The sequence below is a fragment of the Xenopus tropicalis genome, chromosome 8 (genome assembly GCF_000004195.4).
Source record: "Xenopus tropicalis strain Nigerian chromosome 8, UCB_Xtro_10.0, whole genome shotgun sequence".
NCBI classification, from domain to species: domain Eukaryota; kingdom Metazoa; phylum Chordata; class Amphibia; order Anura; family Pipidae; genus Xenopus; species Xenopus tropicalis.
Window position 1 is genome coordinate 30,160,276 of NC_030684.2, and position 27,480 is coordinate 30,187,755.

The 27,480-nt window shown below is 39.6% G+C and overlaps 1 protein-coding gene across 3 annotated transcripts in view; it reads right to left on the minus strand.

The window, feature by feature from the left end:
* crb2 (crumbs 2, cell polarity complex component) overlaps window positions 1–27,480 on the minus strand; it is a 67,643-nt gene that overhangs the window by 11,547 nt on the left and 28,616 nt on the right. For all 3 annotated transcript variants that reach the window (XM_004918924.4, XM_002937234.5, XM_031890901.1), the window contains exons 7-11: window positions 11,344–12,285; window positions 9,529–10,085; window positions 4,457–4,622; window positions 1,950–2,811; window positions 1,063–1,179 (exon numbers count right to left, since the gene is read on the minus strand). In XM_004918924.4, the coding sequence (XP_004918981.1) occupies window positions 1,063–1,179; window positions 1,950–2,811; window positions 4,457–4,622; window positions 9,529–10,085; window positions 11,344–12,285 (2,644 nt within the window). The remainder of the gene's footprint in view (window positions 1–1,062; window positions 1,180–1,949; window positions 2,812–4,456; window positions 4,623–9,528; window positions 10,086–11,343; window positions 12,286–27,480) is intronic.

Below are 27,480 nucleotides of genomic sequence, written 5' to 3' on the forward strand. Positions count from 1 at the left end.
TCGCGATAATATTGTATTGGCGATCCAAAAGTCACTAAATTTTCGTACCGAACGATCGTAACCAGTGGCAAAACCTTTCTGAATTTACAAAAAAGTCACGCAAGCGTGGAAAAAATCGGCGAAAATACGCTCGGAGCGTGAGCGTTCGTGTCTTAATAAATCTCCCCCATAGTATTGCTATCTAATCCTGCCCATTTCCACACCTTGTGTCTTAACCCCTTTCCCTTTTAGATTATAAACTCTTTTGGGCAAGGTTATTGGTTTCTTTATATGAAATTCTGTATGTTCAGTGGAAGAAGAAAGAAGAAGAAAGATGACAACAACGACTAGGTGTACAAAATACTTTAGGTTGCATTAATCACATATAAACAATTTAATAAATACATTGGCTTTTAACTATTATGAAATGGTTTCATGGGCTCTACATAATCTTCTCAGCATCAAATATTCACAAGTACTTATATACTATATAATATTGCCTCTAGATAGCAACAACATATAGAATTAGTGTCCATTTAAAAAAAAAAAAAGAAAGACAGATACTTGAAACTAAAGCCCAGGGATATTTTGGGGTTCATGCACAGGCTTCCATAGACAGTAGCCCCAAGCACCTACATAGCCCCAAACACCTACATCCCACCACATACACAAATGTAGGGTCCTGACATGCCTTAGAAACGTCAGTAAGCATTATCTTGTATACTCTCTGATACTTAAATACCAGCAAAGAACCTGTACCCACCAAGAGGCAAGCTGGACTAGTGGTACCTGAAAAATTAGTGACCAGCTTGCAGGGACCATGCTTGGAAATGCCATTCAGCCATGCTATACATAACCTTGGCTTACACCATGGGGTAATATTATGTTCACTAATCCTTTCCTGCAGTCACAAGCTGCACTTTAGAATTTACAGTGTCACAATGGTGCCTGTAAGGATATGGTGGAACAGGTATCTGCGGAGTCAGTGGGCACTTAGCCATACCAATCACAGAACTCAAGGGTAACCTGAGAGCAGCAGTGCATCTGAGATGCCAGTATAGGGTGTTTCATCTGCTAACTTACCTTCTGCCACTAAAGCCTGGTCTACATGTGCAGTTAGCTCCCCAAATTCCACTGTTGCATCTGCCTCCATTAAAACACGTGATGTTTTTATTGCACTGCTCAGGTGGAAAAGGCCATCTGTTGAGTGAATACATTGTGGTTAATAAAGCACAACCTCAATTGTATTTCTTGTTCTGTGCTATTTTTGTGGTGGTTATTCATGCATCGAGCTCTTGGATTCAGATCAACAAATGTGATCATTTTATTCCGTCCCCCACCCAACAATTTACAGACACAGATTCAAATTCGGTATTTACACGGGTTTGTGTTTCACCTGATGCAGTATTGGGCCTTTACCTATGAATGAAACCAGAATTGCAAACTGATCTTGGTATAGATTATGGTTCTAAAGCAGGGACCCATATCTCTGAATGGTTAATGCACTTTCGATTGCTAATGGGCTGATCACAAGATTTGGTTGTGCAGGACTTCGGGAGATTTTGGCAAAATCAGGAGAATGCTGCTGGGGGATGGGAAAACAGGGAGAGCCTTTACAATTGGGTAACTCCCGAAGAAATGGGGAGGTTGACAGCTCTGGTTTAGTGGGAAAGTAATAACAGCTGAGGCCTATAGTGTATCTGGCTCAGATTAGGCTAGGGCTAGGCTATCTGAGGTACTATTAGTGAGGGCAGTGGCTTGCATATTCCAGAGAAAACAGAAGCCTGTAAAGGACATGGGAGAAGCCTGCTGTTGTTTGAAGCTGCTCTGCTATGAGACTAGGCAAGTCAGGCATGCTGTCATGGGCCAATAGGAAGGAGAGCGTATGAGGAACCACATGTGGCATGGCCTCCTTCCTAACAGCAAGAAGTGAAGAAGAGCTGCATAAGAGCAGCAAGTTTTATACTTACTGGCAGAAGGTCCCCGCATAGTTGGCTGGGCACTTGCATGTGTAGTTATTTACGCCATCAACACAAGTCCCCCCATTCAGGCACTGATGGTGCTGACAGTCATTGATGTTGATTTCGCAGTTCCTGCTGGTATAACCAGCCTCACAGCTGCACTGATAATCAGCCTCTAGGTCTATACAAAAACCATGAAGACATGGGCTAGACTTGCAGTCATCGATGTTGATCTCACAACGATGCCCATTCCACCCTATTCTGCACGTACAGCTAAAGGAGTTAAAAAGATCTTGGCATGTTCCACCATGAAGACAGGGACTCTCAGAACAAACATCTGCCCCTCTGCATCCCAACTCCAAAGCATCAGATTTCCTTATAAACTGATCCTGCTGTGGCAACACATGGTCTGTAAATGGAAGGTAAATCCCTCCAATTGACACATCGCCCAAACATCCAGTGTAGCCTTCAGCTAATACAATGGAAATGTTATTTCTCATAAAATTCAAGTTGTCGCCTTCCCACTGAAATTTCTTTTGAACACTGTCATCCAGCTGGAATGTCCAATGAGAATTCACTTTAGTCGCTCTTTCCATGGTTATTACTACTCTGTGCCAGATAGCATCAGCAACATCTATTGTTCCATTAAGCTGGACTCCATCCACATTATTTCCACTTTGCAGATCAACAAACAAGTAACCCCCCTGAATTTCTATTAGCACAGAATCCACATTTTTGGAAGACTGGAGCAAAACTGCATCTCTGTCTCTGGTTCTGAAGGCCAATGAGATAGATGTAAGATTGTGTTCTTCTGAAATAATGGGAGTGAATACTGCAGAGCTGTGGCCCTGGAAGCTCACATTGGCCAGACCTGCAGACAAGGCAGAGACAGTTATCTCAGCATTACGTTCATATTTTATAGGGGAATCTTTCCTACTGTACCTTAAATTTCAAATAGAAAATACACACTTTTCCGTACTGGCTGATACATTATATAGCTTCAAAAAGGGGTTGGATGGCTTTTTAGCAAGTGAAGTTATACAGGGTTATGGGAGATAGCTCTCAGTACAAGTGAGGGAATACAGGGGTAGGGGAGATAGCTCTCAGTACAAGTGAGGGAATACAGGGTTATGGGAGATAGCTCTCAGTACAAGTGAGGGAATACAGGGGTAGGGGAGATAGCTCTCAGTACAAGTGAGGGAATACAGGGGTAGGGGAGATAGCTCTCAGTACAAGTGAGGGAATACAGGGCTAGGGGAGATAGCTCTCAGTACAAGTGAGGGAATACAGGGTTATGGGAGATAGCTCTCAGTACAAGTGAGGGAATACAGGGGTATGGGAGATAGCTCTCAGTACAAGTGAGGGAATACAGGGGTAGGGGAGATAGCTCTCAGTACAAGTGAGGGAATACAGGGGTATGGGAGATAGCTCTCAGTACAAGTGAGGGAATACAGGGGTAGGGGGGATAGCTCTCAGTACAAGTGAGGGAATACAGGGGTATGGGAGATAGCTCTCAGTACAAGTGAGGGAATACAGGGGTATGGGAGATAGCTCTCAGTACAAGTGAGGGAATACAGGGTTATGGGGGATAGCTCTCAGTACAAGTGAGGGAATACAGGGGTATGGGAGATAGCTCTCAGTACAAGTTGATCCAGGGACTGGTCCGATTGCCATCTTGGAGTCAGGAAGGAATTTTTTCCTCTTTGCGGCAAATTAGAGAGGCTTCAGATAAAGTTTTTTTTGCCTTCCTCTGGATCAACTAGCAGTTAGGCAGGTTATATATAGGCATTATGGTTGAACGTGATGGACATGTGTCTTTTTTTCAACCTATGTTACTATGTTACACTTGTGGGCAAGTAGGAGGCAGAATCTATGCTGTCTGTCATTGGTGGATGAAATGGTGTTAGACAGCAGCCTAGGGGCTATATACTGCCTCTTGTCTAGAACTTTGACAACCCCTTAAACAAAAGTATCCAGATATTCTGATTTCAAGCAGCCCCATACTTTTCTACCCATCAAGTCCCCTTTAACAGGGGGGAGCTCTCCTAAAAGGATTTGTACTATAGGAATATAGCAAAATGCACTGAGGGAGAGATCAGGAAAAAGATGGGTGTAAGAAGTGAAAGGGGAAGAATAAAGAGGATTTTTCAGACAGAACAAAAAAAATTAGAAAAGTGATGAAAGTGAAAAATGGTGAGGATGGGGTGAAACTATTACAGAAAAATTACGAATGGAGAAAAAGAATGGGAGAGAAGGCAAAAGGGATAATGAGAGTAAAGAATAACATAAAACTAAAGAAGTGAAGAGAAAGACAGATGGATTAGTAGAAGTATAAAAAAGCAGAAAAAAGGTTGAAGTGAGTTTATTGTGTACCTCTGGTGAGCAGGGCCCCTCTGTGCCTCATGTATATATCAAGTCTTGTATGTAATCTGTATGTTTGATATATACACCCACCTACTCTATAGCCCTGCAGAATATGTTGGTGCTGTTTACATAACAATACAAAAAGTTCATACACACAAATCCTTTGGGAACATCCACGCAAGTGGAGCCTGGCAAGCAGGGAGAGCGTCGACACCAAACCGGCTCCTCACATCTTTTTCCGGTGAAGTTGGCCGGACAGCTGCAAACAAAGTCATTCCAGGTTACTGAGCAGTTTCCTTCATTTCTGCATGGGCCTTGCTGTAAGAACAGATGAACACATAACCATAAAGTTACGATTTACTGCATCACAGCCATGTGAGTTGGGTTTTCTTATTCTAAATGTAATGTCTCCACTGTACATACACAGAACATGATGGTTCACATGCAAAGTAAAGGTGGCCATACACGTAAAGGCCAGGCAAGCGGATCTTCTCCCTGGGGCCAAACAATCGAATTATAACGACAGTAATGGGCACAGTTGGTTCGGGGACCGCATGAACGAGCCTATGTGGTCCCCGATCGGACTGAATTTTTTAACCTGCCCCGATCGATATCTGGCCAATTTCAGGCCAGATATCTGTTGGGCAGGCCCCTCGTTTCTGCCCCTAAATGGGCCGATAAGATGCCGAATTGGTCTAAGGGGCCGATATTGGCAGCTACAATCGGCCCGTGTATGGGGACCTTAAGTGTATTGATGTAAATGAGCAAAGACTAACATAACATCCCCTCTGAATGGATAACAGGTCAGAGGGCTACTTGAGTTATGCTTCTACCCATGATTAAAACTGAAGGCCAACAAAAACTAAACTATGGTTATTTAACCATTTAACTGCTTTTTTGTCAAGTGAAGGGCACTTCGGTAAAAGCGTGCGTTCAGGCAACGCATTTTATGTGAAGCGTAACTAGATCTGGAAACGTATGGCCTAGGTCATTGGCAGCCAATCATTTTGCTTGCTGATGACATAACACATACATGTGTCATTGCCACGCAAAGGGGCACATTTACTAATTCACGAAGGTCCGAAAAGCGTCCAAATGCGTTTTTTTCGTAATGATCGGTACTTTGCGACTTTTTCACGAATTGTCGCGACTTTTTCGAGCTCTCAATACGAAAGTTGCGATAATTCGCGAAAGTCGTAATGGCAATGAAAAAGTCGCGACAATTCTCCAAAGGCATAATGGCAATGAAAAAGTCGCGACAATTCTCCAAAGGCATAATGGCAATGAAAAAGTCGCGACAATTCTCCAAAGGCATAATGGCAATGAAAAAGTCGTGACAATTCTCCAAAGGCATAATGGCAATGAAAAAGTCGCGACAATTCTCCAAAGGCATAATGGCAATGAAAAAGTCGCGACAATTCTCCAAAGGCATAATGGCAATGAAAAAGTCGCGACAATTCTCCAAAGGCATAATGGCAATGAAAAAGTCGTGACAATTCTCCAAAGGCATAATGGCAATGAAAAAGTCGCGACAATTCTCCAAAGGCATAATGGCAATGGAAAAGTCGTGACAATTCACGAAATTTGTTATGGCTATGAAAAAGTCGTACCGGTTACGAAAAAGTCGCGACAATTACGGGAAAGTCGTAACGGCAACGAAAAAATCTCAAAAAATACGAAAAAGTCGCAAAATGTTCGTTTTCCAATCCGAATTTTTCTCATTCGGATTCGTGGATTAGTAAATCAGCCCCAAAGGGTTAATGTTAAAATCTTGCTTTCCCCTTCTTGCTTCTGCAAACTGCAGTATTCTTTAGTAAGCTTAGACACAGAAACTCGGAAAAGGACCTAATCTGTCATTAAAGCTGTATTAGGTTTGGATAAGCTCCCAAAATATTTATGCACATGTGCATTAGTTACACTCGCAGTTGTTTTATTATACAGGATCTATTATCTGGAATGTTTGGGACTAGGGGTTTTCCAGAGGGGATATTTCCATAATCTTTGCTAAAAATTATTTAAGCTTTAAAGAAACCCAATAGGATTGTTTTGCCACCAATATTAATTCATGCAGTTTAGTTCCTAGCAATTACAAGCTACTGTTTTATTATTACTGAGATAAAGCAAATCATTTTTTAAACTTAAAAACTGACTTTTTTTTGTAACTTCTGGAGAAAGGATTTCCAGAAAACGCTTGTAGAAACTTCGAGTTCCTGAGCTCACATTCTCTGCAATCAATTACTTTGACTGCTGAACTAGATTTTTCCACACTAGCAGGCTTATGCATAAAATAAAAAGCTTGCCAGCAATCCCAGGCAGAATGTCCTATTCCTAGCAACTTTGCAATTGGTCTACATTGTTTATTTTGTATAGTTTTTCATTTATTTGCCTTCTTCTGCTACATCTTTCCAGCTTTCAGCCCCTGCAGCCACAAAACTATTGATCTGTGAGCTTACAATTTTAATATTATTGTTACTTTTTATTAATTATCTTTCTAGTTATTCCCCCTATTTAGTCCAACCCACTACCCACTGCTTTCTAAGGTAAACAAGACCCTAGCAACGGGATAGCTTCTGAAATTCCAAACTGGAAAGCTGCTGAGCTAAATCTCAGCTAAAAATGAAGACCAATTGCAGATTGTCTTAGGAGATCACTCTCTACATCATGCTAAAATTTGATTTATAAGTGAGCAACCCCTTTAATTATATAGATTTGAAAAACATTTGCTTATGGACGCCTCTTACTGAAAGGATTTTATAATCTGCATGGTGTTGTTTCCAGCTACACTTATCATGTAGATTTGTACCTGGACTCAAAACAACTACTGGAAATATCTCCTGACTCAAGACTGTGTACAGGTATAGGAACCGTTATCCAAAATGCTCGGAACCTGGGGTTTTCCAGATAAGGGGTCTTTCCATAATTTGGATCTCCTACCTTAAGTCTGCTAATAAAATTATTTAAACATTAATTAAACCAAATAGGCTTGTTTTGCATCCAATAAGGGTTAATTATATCTTAGTTGGGATCAAGTACAAGGTACTGTTTTATTATTACAGAGAAAAGGGAATCATTTAACCATTAAATAAACCCAATAGGGCTGTTCTGCCCCAATAAGGGGTAATTATATCTTAGTTGGGATCAAGTACAGGTACTGTTTTATTATTACAGAGAAAGGGGAATCATTTAACCATTAAATAAACCCAATAGGGCTGTTCTGCCCCCAATAAGGGGTAATTATATCTTAGTTGGGATCAAGTACAGGTACTGTTTTATTATTACAGAGAAAAAGGAAATCATTTAACCATTAAATAAACCCAATAGGGCTGTTCTGCCCCCAATAAGGATTAATTATATCTTAGTTGGGATCAAGTACAGGTACTGTTTTATTATTACAGAGAAAAGGGAATCATTTAACCATTAAATAAACCCAATAGGGCTGTTCTGCCCCCAATAAGGGGTAATTATATCTTAGTTGGGATCAAGTACAGGTAATGTTTTATTATTACAGAGAAAAGGGAATCGTTTAACCATTAAATAAACCTAATAGGACTGTTCTGCCCCCAATAAGGGGTAATTATATCTTAGTTGGGATCAAGTACAAGGTGCTGTTTTATTATTACAGAGAAAAGGGAATCGTTTAACCATTAAATAAACCCAATAGGGCTGTTCTGCCCCCAATAAGGGGTAATTATATCTTAGTTGGGATCAAGTACAGGTACTGTTTTATTATTACAGAGAAAAGGGAATCATTTAACCATTAAATAAACCCAATATGGCTGTTCTGCCCCCAATAAGGGGTAATTATATCTTAGTTGGGATCAAGTACAAGGTACTGTTTTATTATTACAGAGAAAAGGGAATCATTTAACCATTAAATAAACCCAATAGGGCTGTTCTGCCCCCAATAAGGGGTAATTATATCTTAGTTGGGATCAAGTACAAGGTACTGTTTTATTATTACAGAGAAAAGGGAATCGTTTAACCATTAAATAAACCCAATAGGGCTGTTCTGCCCCCAATAAGGGGTAATTATATCTTAGTTGGGATCAAGTACAAGGTACTGTTTTATTATTACAGAGAAAAGGGAATCATTTAAACATTAAATAAACCCAATAGGGCTGTTCTGCCCCCAATAAGGGGTAATTATATCTTAGTTGGGATCAAGTACAGGTACTGTTTTATTATTACAGAGAAAAGGGAATCATTTAACCATTAAATAAACCCAATAGGACTGTTCTGCCCCCAATAAGGGAAAATTATATCTTAGTTGGGATCAAGTACAGGTAATGTTTTATAATCACAGAGAAAAGGGAATCGTTTAACCATTAAATAAACCCAATAGGGCTGTTCTGCCCCCAATAAGGGGTAATTATATCTTAGTTGGGATCAAGTACAGGTACTGTTTTATTATTACAGAGAAAAGGGAATCATTTAACCATTAAATAAACCCAATAGGACTGTTCTGCCCCCAATAAGGGGTAATTATATCTTAGTTGGGATCAAGTACAAGGTGCTGTTTTATTATTACAGAGAAAAGGGAATCATTTAACCATTAAATAAACCCAATAGGATTGTTCTGCCCCCAATAAGGGGTAATCATATCTTAGTTGGGATCAAGTACAGATACTGTTTTATTATTACAGAGAAAAGGGAATCGTTTAACCATTAAATAAACCCAATAGGACTGTTCTGCCCCCAATAAGGGGTAATTTTATCTTAGTTGGGATCAAGTACAAGGTACTGTTTTATTATTACAGAGAAAAAGGAAATCATTTTTAAAAATGTGAATTATTTGATTAAAATGGAGTTTATGGGAGATGGCCTCTCCGTAATTCAGAACTTTCTACTTAATAGGTTTCTGGATAAGGGATCCCATACCTGTACTACTATGGAACTATACATTGATGAAATTTTGGAGTCCAGTTTACAAACACCCTTGTGCTGTATGCCAGTTAGGATTATTCAAGCATTTAACACTGGATTTATTTGACATTATACAGCTTTGGTTATACAAACTGATTACATCAACCAGGCCCAGTCTGGGATTCAAAATAGGCCTTGGAATTTCAATTACACAGAGGCCCTCAGCAGCCTAAAAAATAGTGACTGTCTGAGACATCTTACAGCAGCCCCTCTGGCCTTTGCCAGGATCAACAGATTGCCAGTCTGGGCCGGACACCAACAAGCTTTGCATGTTATGTGCTTAACATATTAACATACTTACATGACAAACATCATCAGAGATGCAGTTCTCAGTGACGTTGGTGTTGTTCCCAAAGTATAAGGTTTCTTGTACATTTATATGTTCTGGGTGGAAGAACTCCAAGTGATCGTTGTTAATCCTTAAATCTTGAACACATCCTTTGAAATACCCACCCCAAAAAATAGTACTGTCTGCTGTAGCCAAACCGCCCACATGGACTGCATCTCCTTTGGTAATGATCACCGGCGGCAACATTCCCAAGTAAACTTCCTGCTGAAGATCAGTGACTGTAACGTTACCTTCCCTGACAGAAATACTTATAAAGTGCTTCATGCCATCACTGACGTTCTTCTTAAAGACAAGAGGTTGTGCAGATAGTGTCTCAATGTGGATCCAACTATTATTCAGGTAAGTTCTGAAGTAAGGCGTTGTTCCGTAGCTGATTTGCAGTAGGAGACCATTCGATTTTAGGGTTCTGATAAAAGCAGATATATTGAAAGACGTTCCGAAATCCTGATTGAGTTCAAAGTAAGAGTGGCTTGGAATCCCCTCCCTGAAGAATGTTCCTGCTATATACTCTGCACAAACAAAGCACAAGGATGTTTGTGGTCAATGCATAAATGAAGCCAATGGGAACTTTGAACATTGCACTAAATTATGTGTCTGCTCATAGCTGTACAGTTGCATTGGATTCATCTTTTCTTTTTTACATTTTTTCAAAAAACTTTTTGAATTCAACGAAGAACCCATTTACAGAACCCACTTTTCCACACGCTTCAAAACTCCAAATGACTCCTGCTATACATGTAGATGAAACCAAAGAGTCCTTATTGGAGGAACCGGGGACAGAGGCAAAAATCTTGTAATAACAATGAACCCAAAACCAGCAGTTAAAAAACATTTAAAGTCATATTACCTAACATGCAGCTACTTAGATTTTGCTAAAGCATTTGATACAGTACCTCACAAAAAGTTAATGATAAAAATTAGGAATATTGGCCTAGAACATAATATTTGTGCTTGGATAGAGACAGATTACAGACAGTGGTGGGACTTGGAAGGGTGGACTCTTTTTTCAACCCTATGTAACTATGTAACCTGTTAGATCCCATCACTTGGTTTTATGGGCCAACTACTCCTAGGATGTAGGACAAGGACAGTTACTGGATACAGCAAGCATTAGCTAGTGTGAAGCGGGTTCAAAGTAGGCAATGTACAAACCTGTTTCCAAAAAAGCTGGATTATTGTGTAAAATGTAAAAAAATATAACGCTATATTTACCAGCAAAAAGTTCAAAGACAACATCAAATCTTGAAACTGAAATCACTGCACCACTGTCTGTGAACACAGTCCATCACTGCGTCTACAGATGCAAGTTAACATGCAAAAAAGAAAACCTTTTGATTTTGACCAATCAAAATTATTTTTGGAAATCAGGCTAAAGAGGAAAATATCAATTTTAGAAAACCAGTACAGGTAGAAACTGTCTAAAATAGCATCTAATCCTTGAAATATATATATTTAATAGTACATCCTGCTCCAAATCTGCACAATTCTTACTGAAATTACACAATGATGTCTTAACAGAAAATCACACCACCATGGGCAATAGTAAAACCTTTGGTGTTCAGGGTCTTTTCCCAAACTATAGGGTTTTTATGAACATACTCAATCAGAAGAACATACATGAATACTGCCACCACACTGTATTGCCTTTGCTATGAACAGATGCACACATAAATACAAAACATAATCATCTAATGCAATTAAGGCTGGATAACTAACTATAACACTACTGGATTTAAGATTCCCGACATGTAATGATTATACACTTACCCTGCATACAGGTGGACCCTTTAAAGGGCCTGATGCATTCACATGTAAAGCTGGACCAGAGATCAATGCAGTTTGCCCCATTGTGACATGGGTTTGGATGGCACACCTCCGCCTTTTTGCATCCGAGTACCATTCCAAAGGACCTGTCACTGCTTACGTTGTGCGGCAGCTGAGTAACCAAGTCAACAACCAAGTCCTCCAGGCAGCCAGTGAAGTTTTGCTGACTTAGAGTGTTCTTGATTAATGACTCTTGAATAAGTCCTCCAATATACAATGATCTGAAGGACTCTGGAAGATAGGGGTCAAATCCTTCAGTGGGTGTCTGTTTTTGGGAGCAGAGTCCATTACGGCAATCATTATGAAAAAGGCTGATCTTCAAGAATGAATTTGATAGAAGGTCTACCTCCACATTGTGCCAGTGGCCATCGTTCACCTTGTAATCATCAATAACCAGCGGAAACAACCTTCCATTTCCCTTAAGGCGCATGTGCAGAAATCCATTATAAATCTCAAGTGCGAGAAAGCTATCTTCATCTCCTCGGTACATGAGGACCATGTCAGGTAATGTTGTCCTGAATCTCACTGACATGTTGCTTTGATACGATTCATTACTTAAAGGTGAATCATACATTAGGTACCCCTGGGACAAGAAGGAAAATGTTGTAGGGGTTGAACAATTGTTCCCAACAAAACCTGGTTGACATTTGCAGGTATAACTGTGGCTTTGTCCAGTATATAAAGGGATGCACTCTGCTGCGTTTTGGCAGCTGTGCTCCAAGCATCCAATCAACATTACAGAACAGTTTTTACCACCCCATACTGTCCCATCCTGGGCAGCTGGTGGACAGATGCAGGAGTAGTCAGCAACTCCATCTTCACAGCTTGCCCCATTCTTACATGGGCTGTCTTTACACTCATCGATGTTTATGGAACAGTCGAAACCTAAAAGATAGTCAAGACAAGTTTATTTGTATTTTGTACAAGAGTAAATAGGAAATGTATTTGCAGTAGCAGCCAAAACACCATGAAAAGGACAATACAATAACACAAATAAGATGTGGGAAATATACAGCATAATAAAATACTTAAAATACATTACAGTGATGGGACCTGTTCCAGAATGTTTGGGACCTGGGGTTTTCTGCATAAGGGATGTTTCTGTAATTGGATCTCCATAACTTAAGTCTGCTAAAAATGATTAGGATTAATTATATCTTAGTTGGGATCAAGTACAGGTACTGTTTTATTATTACAGAGAAAAGGGAATCATTTAACCATTAAATAAACCCAATAGGGCTGTTCTGCCCCCAATAAGGGGTAATTATATCTTAGTTGGGATCAAGTACAGGTACTGTTTTATTATTACAGAGAAAAGGGAATAATTTAAACATGAAATAAACCCAATAGGGCTGTTCTGCCCCCAATAAGGGGTAATTATATCTTAGTTGGGATCAAGTACAGGTATTGTTTTATTATTACAGAGAAAAGGGAATCATTTAACCATTAAATAAACCCAATAGGGCTGTTCTGCCCCCAATAAGGGGTAATTATATCTTAGTTGGGATCAAGTACAGGTACTGTTTTATTATTACAGAGAAAAGGGAATCATTTAACCATTAAATAAACCCAATAGGGCTGTTCTGCCCCCAATAAGGGGTAATTATATCTTAGTTGGGATCAAGTACAAGGTACTGTTTTATTATTACAGAGAAAAGGGAATCATTTAACCATTAAATAAACCCAATAGGGCTGTTCTGCCCCCAATAAGGGGTAATTATATCTTAGTTGGGATCAAGTACAGGTACTGTTTTATTATTACAGAGAAAAGGGAATCATTTAACCATTAAATAAACCCAATAGGGCTGTTCTGCCCCCAATAAGGGGTAATTATATCTTAGTTGGGATCAAGTACAGGTACTGTTTTATTATTACAGAGAAAAGGGAATCATTTAACCATTAAATAAACCCAATAGGGCTGTTCTGCCCCCAATAAGGGGTAATTATATCTTAGTTGGGATCAAGTACAGGTACTGTTTTATTATTACAGAGAAAAGGGGATCATTTAACCATTAAATAAACCCAATAGGGCTGTTCTGCCCCCAATAAGGGGTAATTATATCTTAGTTGGGATCAAGTACAGGTACTGTTTTATTATTACAGAGAAAAGGGAATCATTTAACCATTAAATAAACCCAATAGGGCTGTTCTGCCCCCAATAAGGGGTAATTATATCTTAGTTGGGATCAAGTACAGGTACTGTTTTATTATTACAGAGAAAAGGGAATCATTTAACCATTAAATAAACCCATTAGGGCTGTTCTGCCCCAATAAGGGGTAATTATATCTTAGTTGGGGATCAAGTACAAGGTACTGTTTTATTATTACAGAGAAAAAGGAAATCATTTTATAAAATTTAAATTATTTGCTTAAAATAGAGTCTATGGGAGATGGCCTTTCCGTAATTTGGAACCTTCATTATCAATGGCCATTAATTTGACTGCTCTGGGGTAGGAACTATTCCTAATAATATAGGAATTATATATGTTAATAATAACTGGTCTTCTGCACTTCTATTGGGAGTCCTGGTTGATTTCCAGATCACTGTTCTTTCCCTACACCAAGCCAAATCGAGGTCTAACTACCAAACAGCAGACCCAACAATGCATCTTTTGTATGGTGCCACTTTCTGTTTTTGCTGAGTGAGTGCACACAACAGGGGAGGGGGGTGTTGGTTGGCAAGAGGGGGGCATGAAATTAGGTGTTAGTTAGGACATTGTGTCCAGGGATGGGAGTGCCACCAGTGATTCTTTCTGCTGTTCCTACAATACTGCTACAGAGAAACAGCCACTTGAAACAAGTAGTTGAAGTTGAAAGGAATAGAAGATGAGTTTAGTGACTAGGACTTCTTCAATGCATGTGTGTACATGGGCCATGCTTAGAACTTTTATAGGCTAGGTGAGTTTTCTTACGATCCTAGACCTGTGGATTGGATTTACTCAATATATATTCTAGAGCTGGGTAAGTAGCTATCTGCAGAAGACAGTTTACTGCATATACGTTTACCTGTATCAGGCTAAATAGTTTTGTTATCTATCAGCTAATACAATCCAGATATCCGCTTGGCCAATCTGTCCCCCTAATAAGATTTGTCCTTATTCTGCCTTGTGCAGATTACTGCAGTAATCCAATAAACATAACATGTGGCAAAGGAATCAGGGTTTAAACTGATCAGGAAAAAACATAAGAAATGGGATTTACGTTGGTTAGAACAGGATGCAGTATATTGACATGAAATGCTGAGATCAGTAAGAAGCTGAGGGCCTATAGACTACTGTAGATGTTTCTCTGAAACAAGGATATATTATTCATTTCCACAAGATCCGAGCCGGTAGGAGAAGACTCTATTCAAAGAAGGAATTAATCCAACTTTAATGAAACTGGAGAGAAAACCAAAATAACAGAGCCAAAAGGTACATAATCAGCCAAAGATCTTGAACTCCCTCAGGGTGTAATAGAGGCATGTCTTGTTACTTTACTATGGGGTGCCGTTTGTCTCAGGTACATTTTGTCTACAAAAATACATTCTGTTTACAAAAAACAGTCCCCAGTATACAGAATGTGTGGCCATATACACTGGTAAAAAATATACAAAAGATACATTTCTGAGAACAAAATCAATTTTGTGCACAAAAGGATATAATTATATTTTTAACTCCATTCTGTAAATTTTAAAAAGCATTCTCACAAATGTATGTAAAACATCTATACAGCAGAAACAGTTATGTGTAACTTTACAGAATGAATTATGTAAAACAAAACTTTGACAAAATATATAATGGTGTATCTGACTAGCATATTCCAAGCTAGTTTTTCACGACAGAATAGATGCTTGTGACAAAAAGGAAGTTTCTATAGCACAAAATTTATTTTATCAACAAAATGAATATTCAGTTCCACAAAACTGCTAAAATATCCATTCTGTGAAACAACACTGTCAGTCAAATTACTGAACCAATAAGAAGCAAGTATATTCATTAACCAATAACATGCAGGTTTTAACTGAAGTCCATTTACTGGTTGTTCTTCCCACTGTTTGCACTGGTTCTATAAAGTGTTGACCCCACACACGGAGAATGATTTGTTTGTAGGATTTATTTAGCAAGATGAAAATCTGACAGTTCTGCCCCACATGGCTGTGCCATCCCTAGTGCAGAGGATACTGTCTGGCCTGCTATAGAGGGCGCCCTCTAATGTCTGCTGTGCTGCATAGCAATAACCATTTACAAAGAACAAACAAACACTCTTAAAAGGGCGGCTGTTAAACACTAGGGGGCTGATTTTCTAACCCACGAATCCGAATCCGAAATGGAAAAATTCTGATTGGAAAACAAACATTTTGCGACTTTTTCGTATTTTTTGCGACTTTTTCGTAGCCGTTACGATTCGCTCGTATCTTGTCGCGATTTTTTCGTATTGAGCGCTCGTAAGTGGCGGGCGAAACTTTCAGACTTAGCATGATTTTGGAAGCCTCCTATAGGACTCAATGGCACTCTGCAGCTCCAACCTGGCCCAAGGAAAGTCTCCCATAGGGCTCAGTGGCACTCTGCAGCTCCAACCTGGCCCAAGGAAAGTCTCCCATAGGGCTCAATGGCACTCTGCAGCTCCAACCTGGCCCAAGGAAAGTCTCCCATAGGGCTCAATGGCACTCTGCAGCTCCAACCCGGCCCAAGGAAAGTCTCCCATAGGGCTCAATGGCACTCTGCAGCTCCAACCCGGCCCAAGGAAAGTCTCCCATAGGGCTCAATGGCACTCTGCAGCTCCAACATGGTCCAAGAAAAGTCTCCCATGGGGCTCAATGGTACTCTGCAGCTCCAACCCGGCCCAAGGAAAGTCTTCCATAGGACTCAATGGCACCCTGCAGCTCCAACCTGGCCCAAGAAAAGTCAAGATACTGAAGCTTGAATGAATCCAAAACTTTCGTCGCGACATTTTGCGAAGCAATCGTAACGGCTACGAAAAAGTCGCGACAATTTACGAAAGTACTGATCATTACAAAAAAAACGCATTCGGACGCCTTCGGACGGATCGTGGATTAGTAAATGTGCCCCTAGGTCTTACAGATTGATGAGAAATATAATGCTGTACTGATTCTGTGGCACAAAACTGATCTAATGATATGCATTGTGTAGATGAAAATTAAGTATTTTAAAGCATTCAAAACATAAATGTGATACCTTGAAGTAAGTCAGCTGTTCCCCTGCATATTATTGGATATTGAATATGCTTGCTTCTTATTGGTTCAGGAATTTGACTGACTTGTTTTACAGAATGGATATTTTATCAGTTTTGTGGAACTGAGTATTCATTTTGTTGCTAAAATGAATTCTTTGCCACACATTCATTCTTTGTACAAGGAATTGTTTTTTGTATACAGACTCTTTTTTTTTATAGACAAAATGTACTTGGAACAAACAGCACCCCATAATTTACCAGTAGCCAGCTAAGAATGCTGGGAGTTGTGGTTCTGTTATTCTTGTCAAGAATTAGCATTTGTTCAGACTCACTTTAATCTCCCAACCCCAGAATTTCCTTTTCATGTATAGCGGGAGTCAGAGAACAGTGGAATGCAAAGGATTCTCTCGGGCACTCGGCACAAGCTGAAGCCATAAAGCTAACATAATCCGTACCTGCCAGCACCAGCCACATACAGACCAGGAATGGAGGGGGGGGGGGGTAATATTTGTCCTTTCTGGTTTTGGACAGAATTGTAGGAAGGAATGTAGGTATGGCAACACATTACCAGTATGCAAACTCTCATTAAATATAAAGTACACATTTGATCTATGAGGCTAAAATATTCTGCATTTCTGCAGGCTAGAGCAATACATTTTCACTGCATTCCACATTCATTTTTTGTTTGAATTGGCCTGCCCCTAAATATACAGAAAGTTATCTTGTAATGTATATAAAAACATTGCTTCACTATATTTCTTCATAGTAGTGAGCTACCATACTCAGTCTCTTTTCTTTACTAACAGCAATATCATTTACTTCATTTCTTTAGTGTCTCAGTAAAAAGAAATAAATGTAAACAAAAAGCCCTAATAAGAGATGTATTTTTACATTAATTCAAGGTCATTCCCACCTGATTATTCCCTTGGAAAAGTTCCATATCTAGATGGAATGAACATTTAGATTTAGACTCATGTCAGATGTGAAGCTCAGTAGATGGCTTCAATTAGGTTTCATTTGTAGATTGTAAGCTCTTTTGGGCAGGGCTCTCTTCACCTTTTGTATCGGTTATTGATTGCTTTATATGTTACTCTGTATGTCCAATGTATGAAACCCACTTATTGTACAGCGCTGCGGAATATGTTGGCGCTTTATAAATAAATTTTAATAATAATAATAATTGATTCCTAAATTGCAGGTATCACTGCCCAACATTGGTTTCCTGTGTGGCTACATACAAGTAGCACCTAGTAGCCTACATTGGCGGAAGACATCTGCAATAAAAAAGCAGACAAGCCAAAGCAAATCAAGGTTGGGAGTTTCTTCCCATACTTGTGTTGTTTCCTCTGGGTAATTAAGTTTGCCCATACCCTCAAAAAACATACAGGCAGCAGGGTAATGGGTTCTAGATAATACTGTCCCTAGACTGCTCTATGAATGCCATAGGGACCTTAGACTGCAAGCTCCATCTTTTTGTATGGAGTGAGGTTTTGCAACTGAATGCTCAATATTGCCCAGCCAACAAGAAATATATAATATATATATATATAGAGAGAGAGAGAGATGTAGACTTGAATATCATCTATTGTTCTACATTGGTATCTTTCCATGTGCCCCATTAAGACACATTGCCCTTTTATGCAAATAAATTAACTATACTGTTAATTTCATGGTTATCCATTTATTCATTATAATAGAGGCCAAGGAGAAATTAGGTGAGTTTCAAATGAATTCTTTACCTCTCCACACAACCTTATGAGACAGGTGTCAACTTGAGCAAATGAGCTTGTACCCTTCTCTTTTAGATCTGATGGTGAGGTCTGTGATACTCCACTAACCATTCCACTAGTGGGCAGCAATAACACAATAACAGTGGGGCAAAAATTCAACATTGCAATCTTTGGGTATGCCTAATAATAACCGTTTTTAAACCTGAAATGCAGCTCTTTTATTCCAGACGAAACAATTACACTCTCTACACTAGCAATCACAGCACCCAGTGGGTGTCAGCAGATCTAGAAAGACACTCAAAAGTGATACCCGGCCAACAGGAGGTCACTTTCTGCCCAGTGGCACACACTAATTTAAGCATTCTGTAAGGCCAATTGAAGAAAATCTATTAATTGCACACTTAGAAATATCAGTATGAATGTACATTAAAAAAAATCACTGGCATATGTGATTATAAATACATCATATTAAATATAATATTAGAAATATGTACAATTATATGTTATCTTTTCAAATGTTCATTCAATAATTGCTTATACCAATCCAGCATTTTCCGCAAGTTACAACCCTTCCTAAAAAACTAAATTAACATGAAAACTACCACAAACATGCAGCCCTTTCAAAATAGTCAGAGGTCACACACATGGCTCCCAATATCACTGGTCTATTTACTTGTGCTTATTAATTAATGTCATTAAATTCAACATTTGCTTTCTCTTCTATATTTTAATGTTAAGTCATATGTAACACTCATCTACTTTTATTTAGAAAAGAATAAAGACACTGATTACAGGTATGGGACCTGTTATCCAGAATGCTCGGGACCTGGGGTTTTCCGGATAAGGGATCTTTCCGTAATTTGGATCTCCATAATTTTTGTTTTGCCTCCAATAAGGATTAATTATATCTTAGTTGGGATCAAGTACAGGTACTGTTTTATTATTACAGAGAAAAGGGAATCATTTAACCATTAAATAAACCCAATAGGGCTGTTCTGCCCCCAATAAGGGGTAATTATATCATAGTTGGGATCAAGTACAGGTACTGTTTTATTATTACAGAGAAAAGGGAATCATTTAACCATGAAATAAACCCAATAGGGCTGTTCTGCCCCCAATAAGGGGTAATTATATCTTAGTTGGGATCAAGTACAGGTACTGTTTTATTATTACAGAGAAAAGGGAATCATTTAACCATTAAATAAACCCAATAGGACTGTTCTGCCCCCAATAAGGGGTAATTATATCTTAGTTGGGATCAAGTACAGGTACTGTTTTATTATTACAGAGAAAAGGGAATCATTTAACCATTAAATAAACCCAATAGGGCTGTTCTGCCCCCAATAAGGGGTAATTATATCTTAGTTGGGATCAAGTACAGGTACTGTTTTATTATTACAGAGAAAAGGGAATCATTTAACCATTAAATAAACCCAATAGGACTGTTCTGCCCCCAATAAGGGGTAATTATATCTTAGTTGGGATCAAGTACAGGTACTGCTTTATAATTACACATAGGTACAAATTTAATGCAACTTGGCTGTTGCAGACTTAATTTTTTAAAAACAGATTTCATTATCAATTTAAACGGAATAAACACATTACTCATGGCAGGTATTGGATCCATTACCCTTTATTTAGAAAGTTCCAAAATTATGGGGAAGGTCATCTCCCATAGTCTCAATTTTAATCTAATAATTCAAAATTGTAAAATAGATTTCCTTGTACCTAATTCCAAATATGATCTAATTAATGCTAATTGGGGGTAAAACAATACTGTTGGATTTAATTAATTAATGTTTAAATGATTTTTTATGAGTAATTCAGAGAACCCCAGATCCCAAGCATTCTGGATAACAGTATTTGCATAAATACGGTTTAATATTTAAACATTCAGAAGCCCAATCCACAGCACTCTGTACTGAAAAGACTTCTAGGAGATATAGTTAATCAATATAAAGATACAGAGATGTACCATCATACATTAAAGAAATAAAGCTTTACACAGACCGGGGTCTCTGCTAGAATATGCAGTCACTATAAAACCCACCCCACACTTTTTAAGTTTTTCCAGTGCTCCGGAATAACTAGAGTCCCCCCATCCCCTTCTCCTACCTGCAAGAAGACAGATTCCAGTCCATAAAGACACAACCCATATCCTAGTCATGTTGTGGCACTGGCATCAGGGTGGGTTAGGCAGGTAGGTGGTGAGCGTAGCTGTTTAGGACGATGAGGCTCTTTCTCTCATGCCAGTCAGGCAAAAGGAATTGGATTTGCATGGAGCTAGAGAACTGAGCTACACATGTAATCCCTTCCCCGTGCAAGCAACCAGCTGGCTCATGTCACTGCTGACTCATAGATTGCCTGTCTGTTCTGTCCTAGTAAAAGCAAGCAGCCATGGAATTACTCCTAACCCCAATACAGCCCAACAGCAAGAAACACCAGCCCAGGAACTGCATTATTAGGGTCAAAAGTCTTCCGAATGCCACGACACTCATTAAGCTGTACAGTGTGCCGTAATGCACAGCAGATGTTGGAGAAGGGCAAAGTGTTTAGCATGTACACACACACATATAATTATATATACAGTATACATTAACACACATTCTTTTTCTTCTACAACTCTCCTGTCGGGCATTTAGTCTATCATAGGCTCACTGAACTGGCTTATGTATTTTAAAGAAGTATCATCTATAGGCAGAATATATAAACAATAAAAAACACTTGCATTCTCGAACCACTGCCCCAAGCACTGCCCCACAATTTGACATATTTACATAGCGGCTGAGGTTGAAAAAGAAGTATGTCTGTCATTATGAAACCTTTTATATAAGCTAACTTCAAGGGTTGCAACTTCTGTGGCCTAGGCACCCCTACATGGATAATCAGAAAAGTGAAAAAGGAAAAGTGCCCTGCCTTGTAGAAAATTCTGCTGTAAATAAATTCAGGTGAACTCTTGTTATTTCAATAATCTCCCTTCTGAACTGCACTGCATATTCTAGACAGGGCTTTACCAGTATAAGGGTTCTGGCACATGGGGAGATTAGTCGCCTGCGACAAATCTTCCTTGTCACGGGGGACTAATCTCCCCGAACTACCATCCCACCGGTGAACATGTAAGTCGCCGGTGGGATGGTACAAGCTACGCAGGCGATTTCGGCAAATCGACGAAGTTGCCTCGCGAGGCATTTTCGGCGATCTGCCGAAATCGCACCGCCGCGTGTGCCATCCCACCTGCGACTTACATTGTCGCCGGTGGGATGGCAACTGATGGCAACTTGGGGAGATTAGTCGCCCGCGAACAGGGAGATTTGCCGCGGGCGACTAATCTCCCCGTGTGCCAGAGCCCTAAAAGGGAAGAACTACTCTTTCCTCCTGTAAGCCTGTACCCCTTTTAACACATGACAATACCTTGCTGGCTGTATCTGCTGATTACCTTACTTGTTCCAGATATATTTATTATACACAAGTAATTATAGGACCTTCTCCATAACAATTTTTGTCCCATTAAGCATGCATATTATAAATTCCTAAGGGCATAACCTTACGTTAGACATAGTTCCTTTTATTAAAGACAAATTCCTAAGCAATACCATTTCTTTTGTAAATGAAAATGATGTTCTGCAGCCCTTGTACTGAGCATTTTTATTGCTCTGACTTAGTGGTTTCTTCCAATGTGTTCCAGGCATGGTGCTATACGTTCATTTAAAAGTAACCTCTTTTATGTATTTTTTTCCCCACTGATTTTTCAGCCAATAGTCCCCTATAAGGCACTCGCTTTATATACTAAGAGATAAAGGTTGCCATACACATTAAGATTTGCTCGCTTGGTGAGGTTGCCAAGCGAGCTGATCTTCTCCCGATATCCCCACCTACGGGTGGCCGATACTGGGTGAATTTAGACTAATTTGGTCGATTGGCCCTGGGGCCAAACGATCGAATTAGAACACAGGTAATAGGCGCAGTCGGTTGGGCAACGAGCCGATGCGGTCCCTGATCCGACTACATTTTTTAACCTGCCTGATCGATATCTGGCCAATTTCAGGTCAGATATCGGTCAGGCAGGCCCGTCGGTAGTGCCCATACATGGGCCGATAAGATGCGAATCGATCTAAGGGACCTATATCAGCAGCTACAATTGGCCTGTGTATGGCCACCTTAAGTCACTGTATACAGAAGAATCTAATAACTGTATTACTTAGAGACTAAATCTGTAGCTGGCCAGCCTACCTAAACTTAAAAATGATATGTAAAAATATTTGGGGCTCCTTTAATATATCAAAAAAACAATGTATAATCTGTTATAGCTCTGACACATTTACTCAAGGATATACAGAGATTATACATCATTCACATCAGTCCCTGCCCCAGCGGAGTTACAGCCTGCCTCTATGTTTTTGCAATTTGGGAGGAAATGCACACAGACACGGGGATGACATACAGACATTATTATTCACAATAAGGTGATCGGCTTTGTTATTTGAACAAAGGTTTAAAACGTTATTACACTATTAGTTGTTTTGTTTCATTTTATTTGCGCTCCCTTCACACTTTTCTGGACACGTTTGAGACCCGGTCAAAGGGGTTATTTTCGTAAGAGGAGCAGCAGCATCACAGCCATTATATACTTCACTGGAACTTTATCTTAAGCGCTGAGGAATTGGGTATGGTACCTTTGTAGACTCCTTGCAAAGAGTGCCCAAGCTGCAATAGAACTCGGGACCCCACTACCTCAAGGCAGAAGTACTACCCAATGGCCTACTGTGCTGCCTATATACAATAGTATATGTCAGATGTTTACAGCAGCAAATTAATGACAAGCAATGAAAATAGCACCTATTAGATGAAGCAGAAGATAGAGTGTAGCAGCTGATAAACACGTTGATACATAGATTATTGTAGTAGTTATTTGTAAGGAGCTTTTTAGATAGAATGTGAGGTACATTTGAGGTACATCTGCAAGTGCAGCGGGCAACCTGTGCAGCACAATTGCATAAAGAGAATCACCTATTTGCATCATTAATGGCACCAGAATTCTGGGTAAAACAGTGCATTGTGAGAAGTATCTATGTGAGAAGTATCTATGGTAAGTAAGTAATAGTATCTATGGTAGACTGGAAAGGGACCACTATCCTGAATTTATTCAGCAGGTTTCAGGACAGAATTTGCATTTGAGTAAGGAACAGAATTGTGCAGCAAACGTGACTAACGATTATGTGCAAGGGCTCCTGGGTGCAGTGGTATCACACACTATGGTGTTAATGGCCTGCTGTTCTGCCACCCATTTCAGAAACAATTACTGCTTGATATCCAGCTCTGAGCAGTCTGACACCAACAAGCACAAAGGAACTGGCTTTCTCTGCCCTGTACCAAAAACACAAGTAGCTCTTGTTAGAGATGCAACCATCAAGCCAACAAGCACAAAGAATAGGATTTTCACTGCTGGAGAACTGCAGCCACTATTACAGTTCTTACTGTAACCGTAATATATATATATATATTCTCAGTCTCCCCAAAACAACATTAAATGCAAATGATGTATATATCTCCCTCTTTCAGCTGCTTTTGCTGCATTATGGGTTAAAACACATGGGTTCTTTGCACGCTGAACTTGTGGCATAAATGACCCTTATTGTACTGTATATTTACCCGGCGATCTTTCAATGTAAACGCAATTTGCCATAAACCAACTTCTGTACAATCTGCAACTCGTACAGCACAAAGATAATTTCCAAAGTAATCAAAATTCCATTTATGTGACCCAGATATTGCTGCACAAACAATAACAGACGAATAACTGATGTTGAGCTCTTTAAAATGGAATTAAATCATTAGGGCTCATTTAACATGCAGGACACAGTGTGAAAAGAGCACAAAAAGGCCACTTTGCAGGCTGTCCCCTCAACTGTGTAACACTGCCTTTTCAGAGAGCAGAGAATCATAAACCCCTAGAGCATAACTGAACAATAATAGTGAGCTACATAAGTTGCCTTTTTATGGGAAAACAAAATAGCAGCCTACCTAGGGTTTCATCTATCTCCCCTATTACATCAAGCATCATTTGCACTGGACAAGTGGCAACCCAACTCAGACTGTGGAGACTTATTCCCTCCCTTCCTACCTTACCCCAATGTACTAGTCTAACCAAGAGGACACACATTAAGTGGGGTGGAGTTTGGCCACAGCTTTATTATAGGATACATCATCGATAGTTCTTGCCATGCATTTCACCTTTACCAAACTTTTAACAAACTGTATACAGTAGCTGTTTTATAACCGAATGCCAGCCACTGTCATGTGGAAGACATCAAATAACACCATAGATTAAATGGCCAAGGACTATCACCCGCCATTCGCTGTGACAAAATATTTACCTTTTTCTTTCTTTTTTTTTTAGCAATAAGAATAAACCGCTTTACTGAAATTTATATATGTAGCTGACAGAGCTTAGATGTCTTAAGACAAATGTGCCTGAAACAGGGAGGGCGATTCGGCTCCGGACACACCAGGCAAAAGGAGGGGATCGCAGTGTGGGAGATGCCGGGAAGAGGAGTGGTGAGCAAGGCGACTGCTTTTTTCGCAGGAAAACAAGCTGGGTGCGTTAACCCTATTATGCATGGAGGGAATTGAGTAGTTACTTGGCTCCACAGTCCCTCCGCGCTTTTATTAGGCATTTCAGCACTTTCTACAAGTGTTTGGTTACTTGGAACAGTTTTTTTGAAAATGGAAAGTCATTCAAAGAAAGTGCACAAATAAAACAAAAACAGGGATCCTTAGGGAACATTGATGTGGCAGGGCTACAAAGCCGTAAAAACAAATATGGCTAAAAATTCCATATTTTATCTACTGCATTTACGTTACCAGCCTAAAGGTTTGGTATCTCTGCAACAGTAAAGACTGAGGCCTTCAAAGTTGCCACAGTATCTCACTGTGTTGGACTCGGAGTCGGCACCATGCGCTGTGAGTAGCTGTTGAGAAGCTAAGCTTAGGGGTTGTCGCAAATTATAAAGCAGAAAATCAAGTTTGCCTATGAGCCTGTCAAGCTGATTCTACAGGGGTGATTATTATATTATAATTCTAATTGTGCTGGTTTCTTAGCTGCCATGTAATAACAATCAGAATTAATTGCTAATCGTAATGGCCTTCACACTCCCCCCCCCCACCCCCGGAGGGCCCCCACCACCCATCTGAACCCCTCCCCCAAGTGTGCGTAAATTAAACTTACCTTCAGCACTTCGTGGGAAGGGAGACCTGAAGTTTGGGGAGGTGCCCTGTTGAGATCGGGTCTGGGTCACTGGGGCCCACCGTTTTTTTCCCGATGCCCCGGTAGCCCAGTCCTACCCACAACTACAATTTTTAATTATTTGCCTTCCTCTTCTGATTCTTTCCAACTTTCAAATGGAGTGTTACTGAACCCCACAGTTAAAATCTACTGCTCTGTTGTTACTTTTTACTACTTATCTTTTTTTTATGCAGGCCTTCTCCCATTCATATTCCAGTTTCCCATTTCAACAACTGCCTGGTTGCTAGGGTAAATAAGACCCTAGTAACCAGATAGCTGCTAAAATACCAAACTGGTGAGCTGCTGAACAAAAAGCTAAATAACTGAAAATCATAAAAAAATAAATCATGAAGACCAACTGCAAATTGTCTTAGAATATCAATGTCTACATCCTACCAATGTGCTGTTGGTTGGGATTTAGTGGGGCCTGCCATGCATTTGTCTATGTTTTATGCCTTTGTTCCAGTCCTGGTTGCACCTCTGTAGAATTCCAGAAGGCAGCGGTGCTACTTGGAAAAAATACAGTGCTTTACTCTAACTGAATTCCACTTAAAAAAAACTAAATGTAAACATTAACGTTAAACATTAACGGCAATGGGGGTAATTACAAGAGTATGTAGAGAAGATGTCACAGCAAGAGGCTTTGTAGGTCAGTCTCAGGCCTGTAGATCTTAAGGAACTAATACAGGGATTTGTGTGGCGAAGTGATAAATTAACCTAACCAATGACACAGTTAAAAGCCTAGATTTTAAACTGGAATAAAAAAAAAAGGGCAAATGTGGTAATGCCTGTGAGGCAATGTGAGAGAGGCAAGGGACCGTCACTTAGTAATGATGTCCCGGTGCTGTCCTTTTCTCTTTTTTAGCTAGCCATGTGAAGCGTCTGTGATCCTAATAGGAACTAAAAATCTGACTCTGGAAGGATTAATAAACAAAGCAGGGGGGGATTATTGGCTTTATTTTCCTTTCTGGTTAGGCTGTTCACACAGTCTCTCTCTCTCTCCCTGCTTAGCAACTCTATTCAGCTAATTCTCTTAAAGCTACAAAGCATGTGTGAAGCCCATTGTATACATCAGTCGCACCTACAGAAAATAAGCAGATACCTAGCTAAGGGGAGCTGAAGCTCAGCCACAGTAGACATTCCTGGTCTGCTCACCAGTATCCACAATATATTTTCCTTCTCACAATTACTGTAGGTGATGTTATCTCTCAAGCAACTCCCACGGAATTCCTAGTCTCTCCCTCATACCCAAATACATGAAGGCTGGCACCTTACACAGCAAAAGAGAGAACAGAGCAGAGCAGACGGCTCCCCCACAAAGCCTAGTTTTCTATGGCAAGATTCCAGTGTTTGTAGGCAACATCAGCTGAAGGAATTTGCCAACTTTTTATTTAAAGTAAAATAGAGTAATTTACCGAAGTTAAAGAATGGTGCAGTCCAATCATGCAACCTGGAGCAAACATATCAAATAGTTCAAGGTTTAAGGGACAAGTCAACCCAGAATATATTGTATTTTTGCCTAAAAAAAGAAAACAACATTTATTACAATACTTTTTGTATTAATGGGGGTAAGGCTTGTGACTGGATGGATTATATGATGAATACATGTTTAATTGGGTAAAATGTGTTTATTATGTTGTTGATGGTATCTTCACAATCACTTATTAAAGTTTATCAGTTTTGAAGATGCATATCTGGCCATAAATGTGTAAAAATAAACACCATAAAACAAGACTATTTTATAGCATGAATAATCACAAACTTAAACGCCATAAAAGAAGACTATTTTATAGCAGAAATATCTGCAAACTTATTTTGTCGCCAGAATATTCGCAACTCACTAAAATGAACGCCAACGTTAACTGGTACGTTTGCATAGTTAACTTTGACATG